At 41.1% G+C, this 15,566-nt stretch overlaps 2 protein-coding genes across 2 annotated transcripts in view; one reads left to right on the top strand and one right to left on the bottom strand.

Annotated features, from left to right (window-relative positions):
- Positions 1-8,109, top strand: part of LOC119423275 (phosphofurin acidic cluster sorting protein 1) — a 61,262-nt gene extending 53,153 nt beyond the window's left edge. The window contains exons 18-23 of the mRNA XM_037690698.1: positions 3,434-3,476; positions 3,555-3,597; positions 3,750-3,888; positions 3,975-4,198; positions 5,959-6,072; positions 7,877-8,109. Coding sequence (XP_037546626.1) covers positions 3,434-3,476; positions 3,555-3,597; positions 3,750-3,888; positions 3,975-4,198; positions 5,959-6,072; positions 7,877-7,992 — 679 coding nt within the window. The 3' untranslated portion in view covers positions 7,993-8,109. The remainder of the gene's footprint in view (positions 1-3,433; positions 3,477-3,554; positions 3,598-3,749; positions 3,889-3,974; positions 4,199-5,958; positions 6,073-7,876) is intronic.
- A 3,515-nt stretch (positions 8,110-11,624) lies between these two features.
- Positions 11,625-15,177, bottom strand: mrpl2 (mitochondrial ribosomal protein L2). The gene is made up of 8 exons (XM_037684866.1): positions 15,092-15,177; positions 14,183-14,263; positions 13,925-14,093; positions 13,217-13,358; positions 13,023-13,138; positions 12,821-12,931; positions 12,020-12,093; positions 11,625-11,925 (listed from the first exon to the last, which is right to left on the bottom strand). The coding sequence occupies exons 2-8, from the start codon at positions 14,252-14,254 to the stop codon at positions 11,716-11,718; spliced, it is 894 nt and encodes a 297-aa protein (XP_037540794.1). The 5' UTR covers positions 14,255-14,263; positions 15,092-15,177; the 3' UTR covers positions 11,625-11,715.
- Between the last annotated feature and the right edge of the window lie 389 nt (positions 15,178-15,566).

The raw sequence follows: 15,566 nt of genomic DNA, 5'->3' as shown, positions 1-15,566 counted from the left end.
TTTTGCCCTTCTTCTCTTTTCTGCTCCTTCATTTGGCCCGAGCCTCCGTGCTGTGTTTTAACATTCCCCCTTTTCACACTCGGTGCTCGATGTGACGTCACTCTGTCCCGACTCGTGTCTCTGGTTTGCTGTGACGTCGACTCTTACTCTGTCCTCTGTGTTGTGGCTGTGAGCAGATGTGCCTAACAACCTTTACAACTAATGCACAACCAGCAGTGTTCGTGTCAGACCTGTTCATCTAAAGATTCACGTCGAAAAGCTTTTTATTCATTTTTAATTTCAGGGATGAATCGGGTTCCGTCTGGTTCATGTTTTTCCTTCATTAGAAGTTCAAAGTCAGCCCAGTTTAAGATTAAAGAAGTAAAATATAAACCGGATGTTTCAGATCACAAAGTTTTTACTGAGCGTCCACATCTAGAAGCTTCAGTCAGAACGAACAGATAAAATGTTGGCTAACATTTGGCTTTTTTAGGACGGTAAAATGGTATTAGGACAAAAACAGGACGAGAAGAGACGAATGAACGACGCTGCAAGAGAACCCGACTAGATCTGAAGTTAAACAGCAACAGGAAGTAAAACACCAACCACCATGTTTGACTTTTTTTAATGCATGAAATCGACAAAACTGAAAGTCATTAAAGTTAAACAAGCAGAACAGTAGCTAAAACAACAGAATCCTAGCTAAAGTTAACAAACGGGTGCTAAATTTAGCAAAAATAGTAGCTAAAAGTGATTAAACATATGCTAAAGCTAAAATTAGTTAATCAGTAGCTAAAAATAGTTGAGCATATGCTAAGGCAAAACTGCAGCTAAAGGCTTAAAAAAGTAAAACAATAGCTAAAAGAAGCAGAATAATAACTAAAAGCTAAGTATGACATGGCTACTAAAAGCTATTACTAGCTGAATGGTTCCTTTGTGCTAAAGCTAGTTGAATTTTAGTTAAATGTAGCAAAATAATGGCTGAAAGCTAATATTAGCAGAACAGTAGCTAAAAGTAGCAAAATCCTAGCTAAAGTTAACAAAACGGGTGCTAAATTTAGCAAAATAGTTGCTAAAAGTGACTAAATGGATGCTAAAGCTAAAATTAGTTAATTAGTAGCTAAAACTATTAAAGCATATGCTAAGGCAAAACTGCAGCTAAAGGCTTAAAGAAGTAAAACAGTAGCTAAAAGAAGCAGAGTAATAACTAAAAGTACAACAGGGCTGCTTTTACTAGCTGAATGGTTCCTATGAGCTAAAAGTAGCTGAACACTATGTAGCAAAATAATGGCTAAAAGCTAATGTTAGCAGAACAGTAGCTAAAAGTAGCATAAGAAGACAAAATATGAGCCAGTATGCTGAAGAAGTTTTTGATGAAATTAAAGAGATCCTAATGCATTTCTATGGAAAGTTAAATATTTTTGAAAACTTTAAAAGTAAAATAATAATAATAATAATAATAATAAAGGTAATCCTCAGTCATGATGAACGTTTTGATATTTTAATGGTTAAACTGGCGCAAAGCACGCAGAACTAGTTGGCGTCCAAAAATGTACCGATTAAACAATAAACAGGAAACGCTGACTCAGCATTCACTTTATTACTAATAACTACTAAACACAGTTTTTCCATGTACTTTAATAAAACAAAATAAATAAAGGCCTGCATTTACGTGGCGAAGTTCAGTTTACCATGTTTGTTCTATAATTGTGGGTTTTTATAAACTTGTCACCGCTCGTGATGCCTTGTGTGACATTTTGTTTTTTACACGTTAAATAGTTTTGGGTTTAACAGATGCTTCCTGCCACATTTTGCTTCAGGTCCTGATACAGTTCACTTGTTCACTGAACTCCACACACAAATGATGAATTATACAAACTTGTTTTGCTTTTCTTTAAATTGTGTTTTTGTTTTGTTTAGTTTTAGCTCGTGCTTTTACCCTCTTTTTGATTCGGTTTTGAGCCGGGCTGTAACAAACGGAGGCTTGCCCGGGATTCAAACCCGGCACCTCTCGCAGGATTGACGAGCTAATGATTAGTCCGACAGCAGCTAAGATGAAAGTAGATTCCTGCCGTTTTAAAACGAGTCCAATCCTAAAAAACATCATCGTGTTTCGTTCCAACGCTTTTAATAAACACATTGTTATTAATTTGGTTTACACTGATTTTTTTTATTACGTATAAATCTGTGGTGGTTTTTTTAGCTCGCTCAAGCAGCAGCAGCAGGCTGTAGCACTTCCTGAGCGCTCGGAGGTCATATATCCAGCCGCTTCAAAACCTTCGAGGCTGACGCCATTTTAAAACGGCAGCGACTCTCTTTGGTCTTGGCTGCGTTCAGACTAGCCATTAGCTCGTCAGCCCTGAGTTAAACTGCGTCTCCAAGAGGAAGTCGTTTGAGACACTTTCTGCGAGTTGTTTACACAGAAAACCTTCAAGATGGCCGAACTCTGCGTAGCTTAAATTTTAAATGTTTGGGCTCCGAGCACATTTAATGGAAAGCAGCAGTTTGTCTGAGCTCGTCTGGCGCAGCCCGTTCATTTTTTGTAGTCTTGTTTTTTGATCAATCTGCTGTGTGGAAAACTACGGAAGAGGATCAGGGTGCAATAATTTTTTCCTCTTAAATCTGAGAAAAAAAAGTCAGAATTACGAGATTAAAGTCAGAACCATTGTTCTAATTCTGACATTTTCTCAGAATTAAGAAGAAAAAATGTCACCGTGGCCCTAATCCTTTTCCTTAGAAAACAGATTGAAACATAATTTAATTTAAAAGCAGCCTCGACCCAAAGCTTCAGTTTACAATCTGCATTTTTATTGAGATTAACTATGAATAACTGAAATGAACTTCACTTAATGACATTTCTTTTATTTTTGACATGGATCTTTATAAAGGCTTCACGCGTTTTTATCTATTTAACCTGCTTATATTATTAAAATAAATTACCTTTTCATCATTTAATAATTATTTTCAAAGGCTTCACACGTTTTTATCTATTTAACCTGCTTATATTATTAAAATAAATTACCTTTTCATCATTTAATAATTATTTTCAAAGGCTTCACACGTTTTTATCTTTTTAACCAGCTTATTATTAGAATAAATTACTTTTTCTTCATTTAATAATTATTTTCGGGAGCTTCACATCCACTAAGGCTGAGCTTGAAAGCTGGTAAAAATCGATCTCATCCCACTGGTTGACCCGAGACTTCCCCTCACGTTCTGGTTGTAAGGAGCGGCCCTTCCATTCCTCTCATTGTAACGTGACCCCCCCACACCCCCACCCAAAGGTGCCCCATTCCACCAGAGTACCTCATGTGCCATTTTGGCTGCGATGGGACATGGTGAAAGCCATTCCTGAGCCACGTTTCCCTCCGGGACCATTGCGTGTTGGCCTGCACCTCCCCGGTGGTGAGACCTCACGTGTCCTCCTCACAGTGTCCACTCTGTTTGTCCACAGCCCCGACGAAGACTCCTGTCAGAAATTTGTGCCATTTATCGGGGTAAGAACTTCGTCTTCCACATAAAAGTACCGAACACCGAGTCATTGTTCCGTCAGTGAAGTCATGTTTATTTTGCAGGTTGTGAAAGTTGGGATTGTGGAGCAAAGCCTCTCGACCTCAAGTAAGAAACGTTTAACGGGACACAAAATAAAATAAAAAAAACTCTGACCCGTTGGTGCCGTTTGCTCCAGTTATCGGTTTGAACTTCCTGAAAACCACCGGAATCTTTATGTTACAGTTTAACTTAAAAACTGTGTTTTTCGTGGTTTCCAGTGGATTCGGATGATGCGATGGGAGGCAACACGAGCATCCTGTCCTCCCCACCGCCCCCAACGGCTGGTCCGCATGGGAAAGAGATCGGCAGCACCCCCCCTCAGTCCCCGTCTGTGTCCACGGCCCTCTCTGGAGCTGGGTACGATAAAGGCCACGGTCAGCTGTCAGCAAAAAGCTTCACGCTTTCATCTTCAGCTAAACTGTTTTTCTCGTTTTCCTCCCAAGTTCTCCGTGTTCGGGCAGCGAAGTGATGGGGCTGCAGGTGGACTACTGGACGTGGCAAGGCTCCGAGAAGAAGAAGGAGGGCGAGAAGAGAGACGTCGGGCTGAAGAACACCCTGAAGTGTAACTTCCGCTCGCTGCAGGTCAGCCGCCTGCCCTGCGGAGGGGAGCTCACTCCTCCGCCCAGCATGGCCATGACGGTGGTCACCAAGGAGAAGAACAAAAAGGGTACGCTTTAACAAACATGGCCGACGTTTGAGATGCAGCGCGATTGGATTTATGGATTTTACGCTCGTCTGAAATATAACTATACACTCGTTATATCAAAATGCAAGGAAAAATTGATGAAATTTAAAAATCAAACTCTTAGAGCTAAACACTAAGCAGAATACTAGCTAAAAGCTTAAAGAAGCAAAACAGTAGCTGAAAGATAAAAGCAGCAAAAGAGTAAGCTAAAAGCCTAACGTAGCAAAACGATAGTTAAAACATAAAAGAAGTAAAACACCGTTTGAAAAAATAACGTAGCCAAAGTCTAGCTAAAGGTAAATGGACGTAAATGCTAGCTAAAAGCAAAAAGTTGCTAAAGATTCGCTAAAAGTAGCAAAAATTTAAGTTTTGAAAGGCTAGCTAAAATTAACAAGTTTGCTAAATGCATTAAAAGATTAGCTAAAAGTGGCAAAATATTGTCACAAAAGCTGTTAAAGACTTTAAAAGTAAATGTAGCAAAATGCTAGCTCAAAGCAACAGAGGGCAAAAGTTTAGCTAAAAGTAGTAAAAGGCTAGATCAAGGCAGCAAAAGGTTAGCTAACAGGAGCTAAATGTGTTAAACCTTGCAACGGGTTAGCTAAAAGTAGCAAAGGGTTAGCTAAAAGCTAAAAGTTGCAAAACAATAGTTAAAACCTAAAAGAAGCAAAACTGTTAAAAAAAAAAAAAAGTAGCCAAAGTCTATCTAAAGGTAAATTGATGTAAATGCTAGCTAAAAAGCAAGAAGAGTCAGAGTTTCTTTTTTTGTCATTCACACCTCATGTGGTACATGTGGTGGAACTAAATTGTGTAAACAGGGTCCCAGTTACATCCAACAATAAAATGTAAAAGAAAAACTGTAATAAGATTTAAGATATGAACTAAGAAAAACATCAACTAAAAATATGCTAAACACTAACGGCATAAAAACAATACGCCGAAGAGCAGCACGAACATGCACAAAACGGAGCTTAAAATTAAGAAGTTGCTAAATTAAGAATTAAGAAGTTGCTAAAGATTAACAAAAAGTAGCTACATTTTTTTTAAGTTTCAAAAGGCTAGCTAAAATTAGCAAGTTTGCTAAATGTATTAATTCAATTCAGTTTATTTATATAGCGCCAAGTCACGACAGAAGTCATCTCAGGGCACAAGATTAGCTAAAAGTAGCAAAACTAGCAAAAGTTAAAAGTAGCAAAATTTTGTTTAAATCATAAAAGCAGTTAAAGACTCTTTAAAGGTAAATGTAGCAAAATGCTAGCTGAAAGCAAAAGAGGGCAAAAGGTTAGCTAAAAGTAGGAAAAGGCTAGCTCAAGGCAGTAAACAGTTAGCTAACGAGAGCTAAATGTTTGTTAAACGTTGCAAATATTAGCCAGAAGTAGCAGAATCACACAACCTCGCAAGAAATTATGTAAACTGATGCAACATCTGTGAGGTTTATTACATTTTTCTGCTCCTTTATAATCTTTGATCAACATCACAGACGACAACAAACTGTGGTTTTTAACTTTAAGCTGGGTTCTCACTGGGCGTTTTTTTTTTGTTGTTGTTGTTGATTGGTTCCAAATGGAGCCTCTGTGGTAATTTCTTTGCTCCAGCAGCAAACGTGAGACAGTTTGGAGACTCCTTTGAGAGCATCGTCCACCAAAGGGTCCCCAGCGAGATGCTGACTTTTAGCAGCACAGAAGGGAAGAAGCTCCCGGTCTGCAGAGGTTTAATAACAAAATCCTTCTTCCTCCTTTTCCCAGTGATTTTTCTCAGCAAGAAGCCGAAGGAGAAAGAGCTGGACTCTAAGAGCCAAGTGATCGACGGGATCAGCAGGTTGATCTGCACAGCGAAGCACCAGCACACCATGCTGAGAGGTGAAGCGCACACACACACACCTGTAAATCAAATGTGCACTGCCGCCTGCTGATGGTTTTACACACGACAGCCTCAGGAATACAGAAACGCTGGAATGACCTGCCTCTGCACAGTCTATAATAATAATAATAATAATAATAATAATAAAAATAATGATAATAAAAATAATAATAATAATAATAATAATAATAATAATAAAAATAATGATAATAAAAATAATAATAATAATAATAATAATAATAATGATGATGTCATCACTGTATGTTTCCATACAATGGTGAAATTAGCCTCTGTGTTTAACCCATCCTCCACCTTTGCTGACGAGATAAGAATTTGTGCCGCCATTTTGCTACGTGCTTCGTGGGCGTCTTTAGATACTGCCAGAATGGAAGCAGACCATAATATTACAGTTAATAAAAACTAAACTCGTTGTTTCACCGTCAGCTGTTTGAGTTATCAGAAAGTTTATTTCTTTATTGGCTGTCCGTTAAGATAGAAAAAAATGTTTAGATGCACTATTTAGCAATCTGCAAGAGTAATAAAACAGTGTAAAGTTTATAATTGTAATAGTTTTTGTGTTGTATTTTTGCTTTATTGTCCACCACTCCTTTAAAGCCTCTTCAGACTAGAGCAGGGCTCTTCAAGTGGAGGCCCGGGGGCCAAATCAGGCCCACAGGTGAACTCAGTTCGACCCACCAATGGGTTGATTTTAACTCGAACTAGATTTTAAACCATAAAACAAACTTAACTGACAACAACTGCTGGATGTTCGGCTCCTGAGCTCTGGGCTTTCAGTAGCTGTGGCCCCCTGAGAAATGTTGTTGAATTGGACCAGAGTCACTGAAAAGCAGGATGGTCGACATAACTGAAAAAATTCATCACTGAATAAAATGTTTTTTATGACGATCTGTTTTATATATTTAGCATAAATCTACACTAAGTTATGAATTAGTGTTTAGGCTAGACAAAAACTGAAGTGAGTGTTATCCTTCCTTCCTTGCTTCCATACTTACTTCCTTGCTTACTTCCTTGCTTCCTTACTCGCTTCCATACTTGCTTGCTTACTTACTTCCTTGCTTCCTTCCTTCCTTCCTTGCTTCCTTACTCGCTTCCATACTTGCTTACTTACTTACTTCCTTGTTTCCTTCCTTGCTTCCGTCCTTCCTTCCTTCCTTGCTTCCATACTTGCTTCTTTACTTCCTTCCTCCCTCCCTCACTCACTCAGCCACCCACTCACCTGCTTCTTCTTTTTTGTGTCACTGGTGCCCATATCCAGCAGTCATTGCGCAAGAGGCGGGGGACACCCTGGACAGGTCTCCAGTCCATCACAGGGACACATAGAGACAAATGAGATAAACAACCATTCACTCTCTCACCCACACCTTGGGACAATTTAGAGTTACCAGTCAGCCTAACATGCATGTTTTTGGTCTGTGGGAGGAAACTGGAGTACCCGGAGAAAACCCACGCAGCACGGAGAGAACATGCAAACTCCACCCAGAAGGCCCCCTGCATGGATTTGATCCAGCGACCTCCTTGCTTAGAGGCAACAGCTCTACCAACTGAGCCACCGTGTTATTGGGTGTTATATAATGTCTAATTATTTTCAGATTATGAGAAAAAAGGTTACCGTACGTTCTTCAAGTTTAATCTGTTAGTCTGTGTTTGTGGACCTGGTGACCGCAGCAGCACAACGCATCACTGCTCACTTACAGGTGGAGCACTTAGCAAGATGGCGGTCATGAAGCTCACGTAGCCCTTTTTTTTCTAAACGGCTGTTTTCAATCCCGTTTTCGTCCTCAGTTACTATCGATGGCGTGGAGTGGAACGACGTCAAGTTTTTCCAGCTCGCTGCTCAGTGGCCGACGCACGTGAAGCACTTCCCGGTGGGGATCTTCGGGTACACGAAGCCCATGTGACCCCACCCTCCTGACTCTCCGCTGCACTCGTCTCCCCCAGAGACTCCAGAGAATCGGAAGAAAAGCCGCCCGACCCCGGCAGAACCAGTTTTCCTGTGGAAATCTTACAGACTCACCACCACAAAGTTCATGTTCGTTTTGATGTTTTGGGTGTTGTTGGATGTTTTTCTTTCTTTTTTTTTTTTTAAACCACACTACAAAAAAGAACAAGTAATATTTTGTAAGAATTGTGCTGCCGCCTCGGAGGTGTTTTGAGATTTCTTTTGACAAATTGCCACATTTCAGTAATGGCAGCTGTGTTGCACTTTGTTTTTGTTAACATTTTATTATTTCTGTGAAATCCTACATTTGTTACTCTATAGATAACGGAGGCGCGTGACGGTGATGTGCAGTGACGTGTGTGTGTGCGCGCGTGTGTGAGATTGTTGTTGAAAGGTGGAATATTGCTGTGAATCTTGATGGAATCCTTTTCTTCTAACTCGGTTTTCTGAACTCGTCCCTTTATTCGCTCAAACGTGTCGGATTTTGCAGGAAGGAGGTTCTCTTCGCCTCGCCGCTTTAAAGCTCACTAAAAGTCGGGCGAGGTCTTGGAAGGTAGCTAAAACGAATGTAGCTGCAGCATCTCGTCGGCTCGTTCCACTTGGAGCTGGCGTTTTGATGTCGGTGTGCATTCAGGCTGGACAGAAACGACCACTTGCAGCAGGATGACGACTCGACTCCCAACAGCCGAATGCCAAATGTAACCACAGCTGCAGCTTCCGCCCGCGCTGTAGTTTGGCTTTGCAACGTCAGGCTGTAGCCGAAAATACAGACGCAGGTAAACGTGTTGGTGCCCTTCACGATAATCGTGGCGACGAGCCGTCTCGACAGTCCGAGAAACGTTGGTGCTCGTCGGCGTTTGCCGTTTTTGTTTCGTGGAGCCCTCCTGGGGTTTTGAGCTCGTTAGCGTTCGTATCGAGACGAGCGGCGCTGTCTGAAACCTTTAAACGGTTTCCTTTGATCTTTTTCTATCGTCTGCACCATCCGTCCGATCAACCTGGGGTCGCGTTGACTCTTGCGTCCACGTCCTGGGAGGTTGGCTACAGCCCCGTGAAGCTTATCCTTATTAATAACATTGGAAGCTGTGGTCGTTTAGTCTTTACCTTTAACATGGATATCTGTGATCTTCTTTCTGAGCTCCTCGGACGGAGTGTTGATTTTTCTGCTCCGTGTTCAGTGTCGTGACCAGAACCACCCGGGGGGCTGTTCCGTTCCCTTTAAATAGGCTCCGATACTACAACCCCGATTCCAACGGTTCGGTCGTTGTGTGAAACGTAAGTAAAAACAGAATGCAATGATTTGAAAACCTCACGAACCCATATTTTATTCACGATAAAACAAATTAAACGTACGGGGAGGAGAAATGTAATTTTGATGGCAGCAGCACAAATGTTTAAAGTTGTTCCGGTCCATGTTTTCGCTTTGAAGAATCTTCTTTTTAACATCAGTCTGTAAATTTTCAGGACCTGAGACCAGATGTGTAAGCTGCCCATGCTGGTGGCACTAATGCACCCCCATACCATCAGAGAAGCAGGCTTTTTGTTAACAGGCTGGATGGTTCCTCTCCTCTTTAATACAGACGATGAGACATTTGTTTATATAAAAAAATGTTTAGGGTTTGGATCGGTCTGACCTCAGAACAGTTCTGGACTTTACCTCGGTCCGTTTTGAATGAGCTCTGGTCCAGAGAAGACGGCAGTGGTTCTGTTTGGTGTTCACATCTGGCTTCTTCTTTGTCTGATAGAGCTTTAAGCAGCATCTGGATGAACTGTGCTTACAGGCAATGATCTGTGGAAGTGTTCACAAGTCCAGAACAGAACCAGACCTGGTTTTAATGCAGTGGCCCCTGAGGGCCCGAAGGTCACGACCATCAAATGTTGACCTTGAGCCTTTGAGCTCAGAGATTTCTGCAGATTCTTCTAATCTGTTGAGATTATGAACTGGAGATGATGGGTCTGTTTCACTAGTTTTAGACGCAGTTACTTAGACTGAACCTCTGCCCATCTTTACTTCTAAGAGATTAATTATTTTTAAAATGCTCTTTAGACCCAGTCCTCTTATCTGTTGTCAATTTACTTAAATACAAAACTTTCTAGCTGTTTCATATTCACACTAACAGCGTTTTGTTGTTCTTAGATCGACATTTTAAAGTTTTGATGCCTTCAAATTCAAAGTTAGCATTTTTTTCCCCGAAATGGGTTTACTTTGTTCCATCGTGGATAAAATATAGATGCGAGGTTTTTAAACTTGATTTTTGTTTACAACATTCGGACTGTTTCTTTTAGTTGGACCGTTTTTCAGGACGAACGAAGCACCGCTTCACTGAGCTGCGAGGGCACCGACGCGTTTCTCCCGGCGCCGCTCGGTGTCGACGTTCCTGCAGTAAATGTTGAAACTGTGCAGTGATGTGCCAAAGCGAGGGATCGTTTTAATCACGCGAGCTCCTGCTTTATTTAGTGCGCGATACTAAACGCTAAAACTGTGCTTTAACGTGTCTGTGGTCCCTGTGGAGATCAGTGTTATTCTTACCGAGTTACTTTCACGTATTTACTCGTCAACACTCCGTATTTGGCCAAATATAAACGTATTAAACAGAATATTGGTGTAAATTCTAACCGAGCGACGAGCTCGTTTTGAGTAGAGCTTCACTGTGGCTAACGAGGTTTATTGTTGCATGGGGGGGGGGGGTTAAAGTTTGTGCGACTCGAAGCTTGGGCCCGAGCGTGGAGCAGACGCCCGAGTCGTGTCCGTGTTCTCCGCTCGATGGTTCTCGTGCAGGGAAACCGTTTCGACAAAGGGTTGAGTTTTATAAAATGGGAAAGTTTTGATAGATGGGCTTTTTAAATACTGTACATAAAATATTTACTACATATAACCATTGTGAACTACCACCCAACTTCCACTAATGCCGAAAGCACAAACGGTGACCCCCTTCATCTCGACGTAAATGCCAAATCTCCAGAACGACGACACTAGCGAGTACTTCTCACAAGTTTCCCTCTTCGTGATGCACTTTCATGTGGTTCGATAGTAGCTCAGATCAGGACACTTTAATTCCGTCTTAACGTGAGATGTAAACCACTACATGTCAAAAGAACTCTTCTCCCCCCCCTTTTTTTTTTTGCAGGCGGCTATAATAACGGGTTTAGGCGCCCCGAGGTCAGAAAAACCGTCGAGGCTTTCTCGTGTTTTGCCACTTCGTGTCAGTTTCACGTGTTTTCATCTCTCGGGCAGAGCTGTTCGAGGGAGCTGGCCAATGAAATCCCTGATCAATGTATTTGTGTGGCCCCCCCCTTAAATTCAGAGGTAGCATGTGGGTGTTGTACAAGGCTGGATCAATGAGCAGGCACGTTGTCAGTGATTTATAAAAAAATAAACAGTGTTAAAGCTTATTTTCCTGGTCATAGTACGACGTGACGCCGTCTCATTGCTCCCGTTACTTGAAACGCCGCCCGGTGTCTTTGCACAAACCCTATTTTAGACGACATGACAGTATTTTTAAATTCACCACTAAGAAAATATGGGTTACTCTGCATGTTTTACTATAGATGTAAATATGTTTTGAATTTTTATATTTTTTTTTCTTTCCATGCTCTCACAAGCAGTTGTCTTTAATAAAAGTTTTTAATCTTCTGTACAAACAACTCGTCTTTTATTCCAACAACCAAAGCATCACGAGCGGCGTCACTTGGTGGAGCTCGTGGGCAGGTTGACGTAACTTTTCATGGGAGGCAGCGGTTTGATCTTCCTTCCTGCCCAGCCACCTTTCTTCTTCCACAAGCCGCTCGACGGGCGCACGCCGAACCACCGGTTGCGGCCGGCTTTGCCGATGTGCTGTTTGTTGTGGTCTACGTTGGAGACGCGTCCCACCGTGACCATGCAGGTGTCCCGCACCTGTCCACCAAAACGGGCAGCATTTTTATTGCAACATTTCTGGACACGAACACGTTCTGGTGAATAGTTTTTTTACGTTTTGTATTTGACTCACCTGAACCTGCTGCTTTGACGGAAGCTGAACGATTGCCGTTCCGTTTATTTTACGGAGCAAAACGCCATTCGTGCCTGAAATCCAATCAAAACGCAAATTTTACATCCAGCGGTTAAGAGACCGAATCTTAGTTCCCCAAACTGGAGGAAATGCAGCATAAACACTGAATGAATGCTGAAGAGATCTGAAACTAAAGTAACTAAACACTAACTGAAAGTAGTAAAAGACTAGCTAAAAGTTAAAGCTGAAATAAGTTAAAAGGTAGCTATAACAGCAAAATCCTTGCTAAAAGCAGTGGAAGGTTAACTAAGAACTCAAAGGTGCACAATGCTAGCAATAAGTAGCAAAAAAGTTAAAAGGTGCAAAACAGTAACGGCAGCGCCTAGCTTAATTAAAGCTAAAAATAGCATCAAAGCTAGTTAAAAGCTAAAATGGCAAAGTTCTAGATAAAATGGCAAATGGTTAACTGAAAGAAGTAAAAGGCTTAAATGTAGCTGAACGACACACTGAAGGTAGCAAAAAGCTAGGAGCTAGATAAAATTAGCAAACGGCTACCTAGACACTAAAAGAAGCATAAGAAAAACAAAAGTAATTTGCTGAAACGGATTTTAAAGAGAACGACGTTGAAGTAATTTCCTTGCATGGGTAAAATATTTGTAAGTAGTTATTTTTTTGGAGAAAGTATAAAAGTTACAAAAATCCGAAGTCTTTGCACCTGAACGAGCTGAATGTTTTGGTGTAAACAGTTAAAAAAGTTTTAAGTATGTAGACACTGAACATTAGTTTTAGTTCAAGAGTTACCTGCAGCCCGTATGAACTCTGACCCCTTCATGGGTTGGAGCTCCAGGTTGTTCACCAGCGTCCCCACAGGAAGAGCCCCCAGTGGGTAGGCGTCCCCCTCATTGGCTGCCACTGAAAGAAAAACCATTTAAGACGACCCACATGACCTCCTGTCCTCTGACTACAGCTTTTGGGGACAGTGATGATCTGGGGAGTTTCCAACCTGCCATGCGTCCGATAACAGCAGATGTTTTAATGAGGTCTCCGGCCTGCATGTTCTCTGTAGCAATGATCCATCTTTTGCGGTTCCCGCCTGCTATCAGGGCAATGTCAGCCGACCTGTTGACGAAGCACTTCTTGAGAATAATGTTTCATCTTCCACGAGTTCATTTGACAGGACAAAAGTTCTCGTCTCACCTGCACGGGTCGTATCGCACCTCAACCACCTTCTCTTCGAAAGGTCGGTCCTCTTTGCCGGGTTCGTAACGCAGCCGTTGGAAGTCTATCCATCTGTACCTTTGTTTGTGGCCGCCACCGATTCCACGGATTTTTATCCTTCCTACGAGGCAGAAAGACAAATAAGAATCACAGAGTTCTACAAACAAATACGTCTCGGAACGATGAAGGAGCAAGATGTTTGAGAGCTCAAGCATGTTCATTACTCCACCATTAAAGGAGGGCATCCTGCCCTGTCATTAGAACTGAGCGCCCGGCCTACCCAAACCCCCCCGGCAGACAACAACTGGCTTTAGTAATGTACTGCTCCGCTGCCCACCGTCCCCCAGCCAACAGTCAAAACATCCCGTTGACGAGGCCGGTAGTGCAGCAGAAACACTGTTACGGAGTCATCTCTTGGTTTATAAATGACAGATATGAAACAAAGATGGTTTCTTCATTACGTTGATTAGTTTTCTATAGTAGATTTTTACCTTTTAATGCCTTTCAAAAACAACTTTATATGCTAAAAATGTGTCAGTCGGCTTTTTTTTTTTTTTATAAATTTCTAATTATGCAATTCTTTATTCTATCATTTCTGTACGTGATTAAAACGAGTCTTCACATTAGAAATCGACATCGTTATCCTTTAGTCCTGTGTCCAAACTACAACTCCTCCACCAGCTTCACCTGTGTGATCTCTGCCTCCGGTTTTGTTTATCCCTATCGGCTTTATGGTGTACTTCTTCTTCTCCTTCCAGTTCACCCTGTTCAGTTCCAGAGAGGCTGTGGTGAGGAAACCTCTGCACTGGCCGACTGTCCCGGGTCCCAGAGTTCCCAGCTTCAGCTGAGAGACCACCTGTAAATATGTATAAATACAAAAAGAGACACTCCTACTGACTGCAATGATGTGACTCAGTTCAGTGAATACGACTGGGGGGGTGTTACCTGCGAGGAGAGCAAAGCAGGCTGGGAGAGAGTCAGGGAACGCAGTGCTCGAGTTAAATGAAACACCGCCATGATGAGATCCTGCAGACAGAGAGGGAAGGGATGGGTGGGTTAGAAACAAACCAATAAGACGCCTTCATTATTATCACAACAAAACAACTCATGAATGCTTTCCAAAATCCAGTCCACTACCATTATGGTCTGTTCTAACTGCTGGACTAGAGAGAAATGAAGGAGTTTCAGAAACAAAACCAGACCTCCCTGTAGTCACTAGGCTGCTGAACACCAAATGTAAATGATTTATCTAACAAACAGAATGATTCCAACTAAACCAGTCTCAAACTGGAAATGTAAAATAGTGGATACATGTGCAAATGTGTATATTACTGTAAAGAATTTGTATTGGAAATGTCCTTGTTTTGACTGCTTTTAAATCCATTTTTCGACATCTGCATCAATAATTTGTTCTGTTTACTTTAAATGATTAATTGCAGGGCTTTAAATTCTGTGCTAAAACAATCTGATTAGAATTGCCAACAAAACCATTAAAGAAAAGCAGATAAAAAAAATAATCCAAATGTATATTATGCATTGTTGACATTTCGGTTGTCCATTTTACATTTCAGCCACCTCTTTTTCGGTCCTAACTATATTCTGACTCGTAAAATAAACATTCAGAAGTTAAAATAGCCTATTACACTTGTATTTATTTATTTATTTATTGTCTTTACTGAACGTTTATCACGGCGTCGTTCGAAAACAGTGTTTTATTAGCATCAGGACAATTTAATTTAATGCGGCTCAACGCTCTGTCCAAGCTTTTTGTGAACATAACCGGCTTTATTTAAAGCGTGGACGTTGAGTTAAACCTACGAAGAATGTAAAAAATAATACAAACACCAAACTAACCTGACTATTTCACTTATTTCATTACGAGTATTTCACCGCCGTCCTTCACACAGTCCCGCACGCAACGTCGCACAATGATGACGTATGCATTTCCTTCCCAGAGGAAATACTTTTTCCCCCAAGAGGAAGTACTTACGTCTAAAAATTAACATTTCATTGTATGTTCACGCCACTTTTATTTGTTTTGTTCATATTACACGATAACATGGAGTTTTACATTGTCATTGTTAAAATATTAGATAATGTGCTCTGTTAGTTAACGCTAATGCTAATTAACTGTACGCCTGTAGGTGGCAGTATTGCTCTGCTGCAGATTCAACATCGAAGGAAATTACCAACTTTCTGACTGGACAATCTACCGGTAAATATAGTAATTGTTGTATTTATCTCAAATGTTGGACTTGTTTCTTTCCTGCTAAAATTTTTAATATCTGCTATAATATTTATATATAAATTCTTAGAAAGCTTTAGCAAT

The sequence above is a fragment of the Nematolebias whitei genome, chromosome 1 (genome assembly GCF_014905685.2).
Source record: "Nematolebias whitei isolate Nwh7 chromosome 1, NemWhi1, whole genome shotgun sequence".
NCBI classification, from domain to species: domain Eukaryota; kingdom Metazoa; phylum Chordata; class Actinopteri; order Cyprinodontiformes; family Rivulidae; genus Nematolebias; species Nematolebias whitei.
Note: the sequence above shows the minus strand (reverse complement) of the source record. Positions and strands in the feature narration are given on the sequence as shown.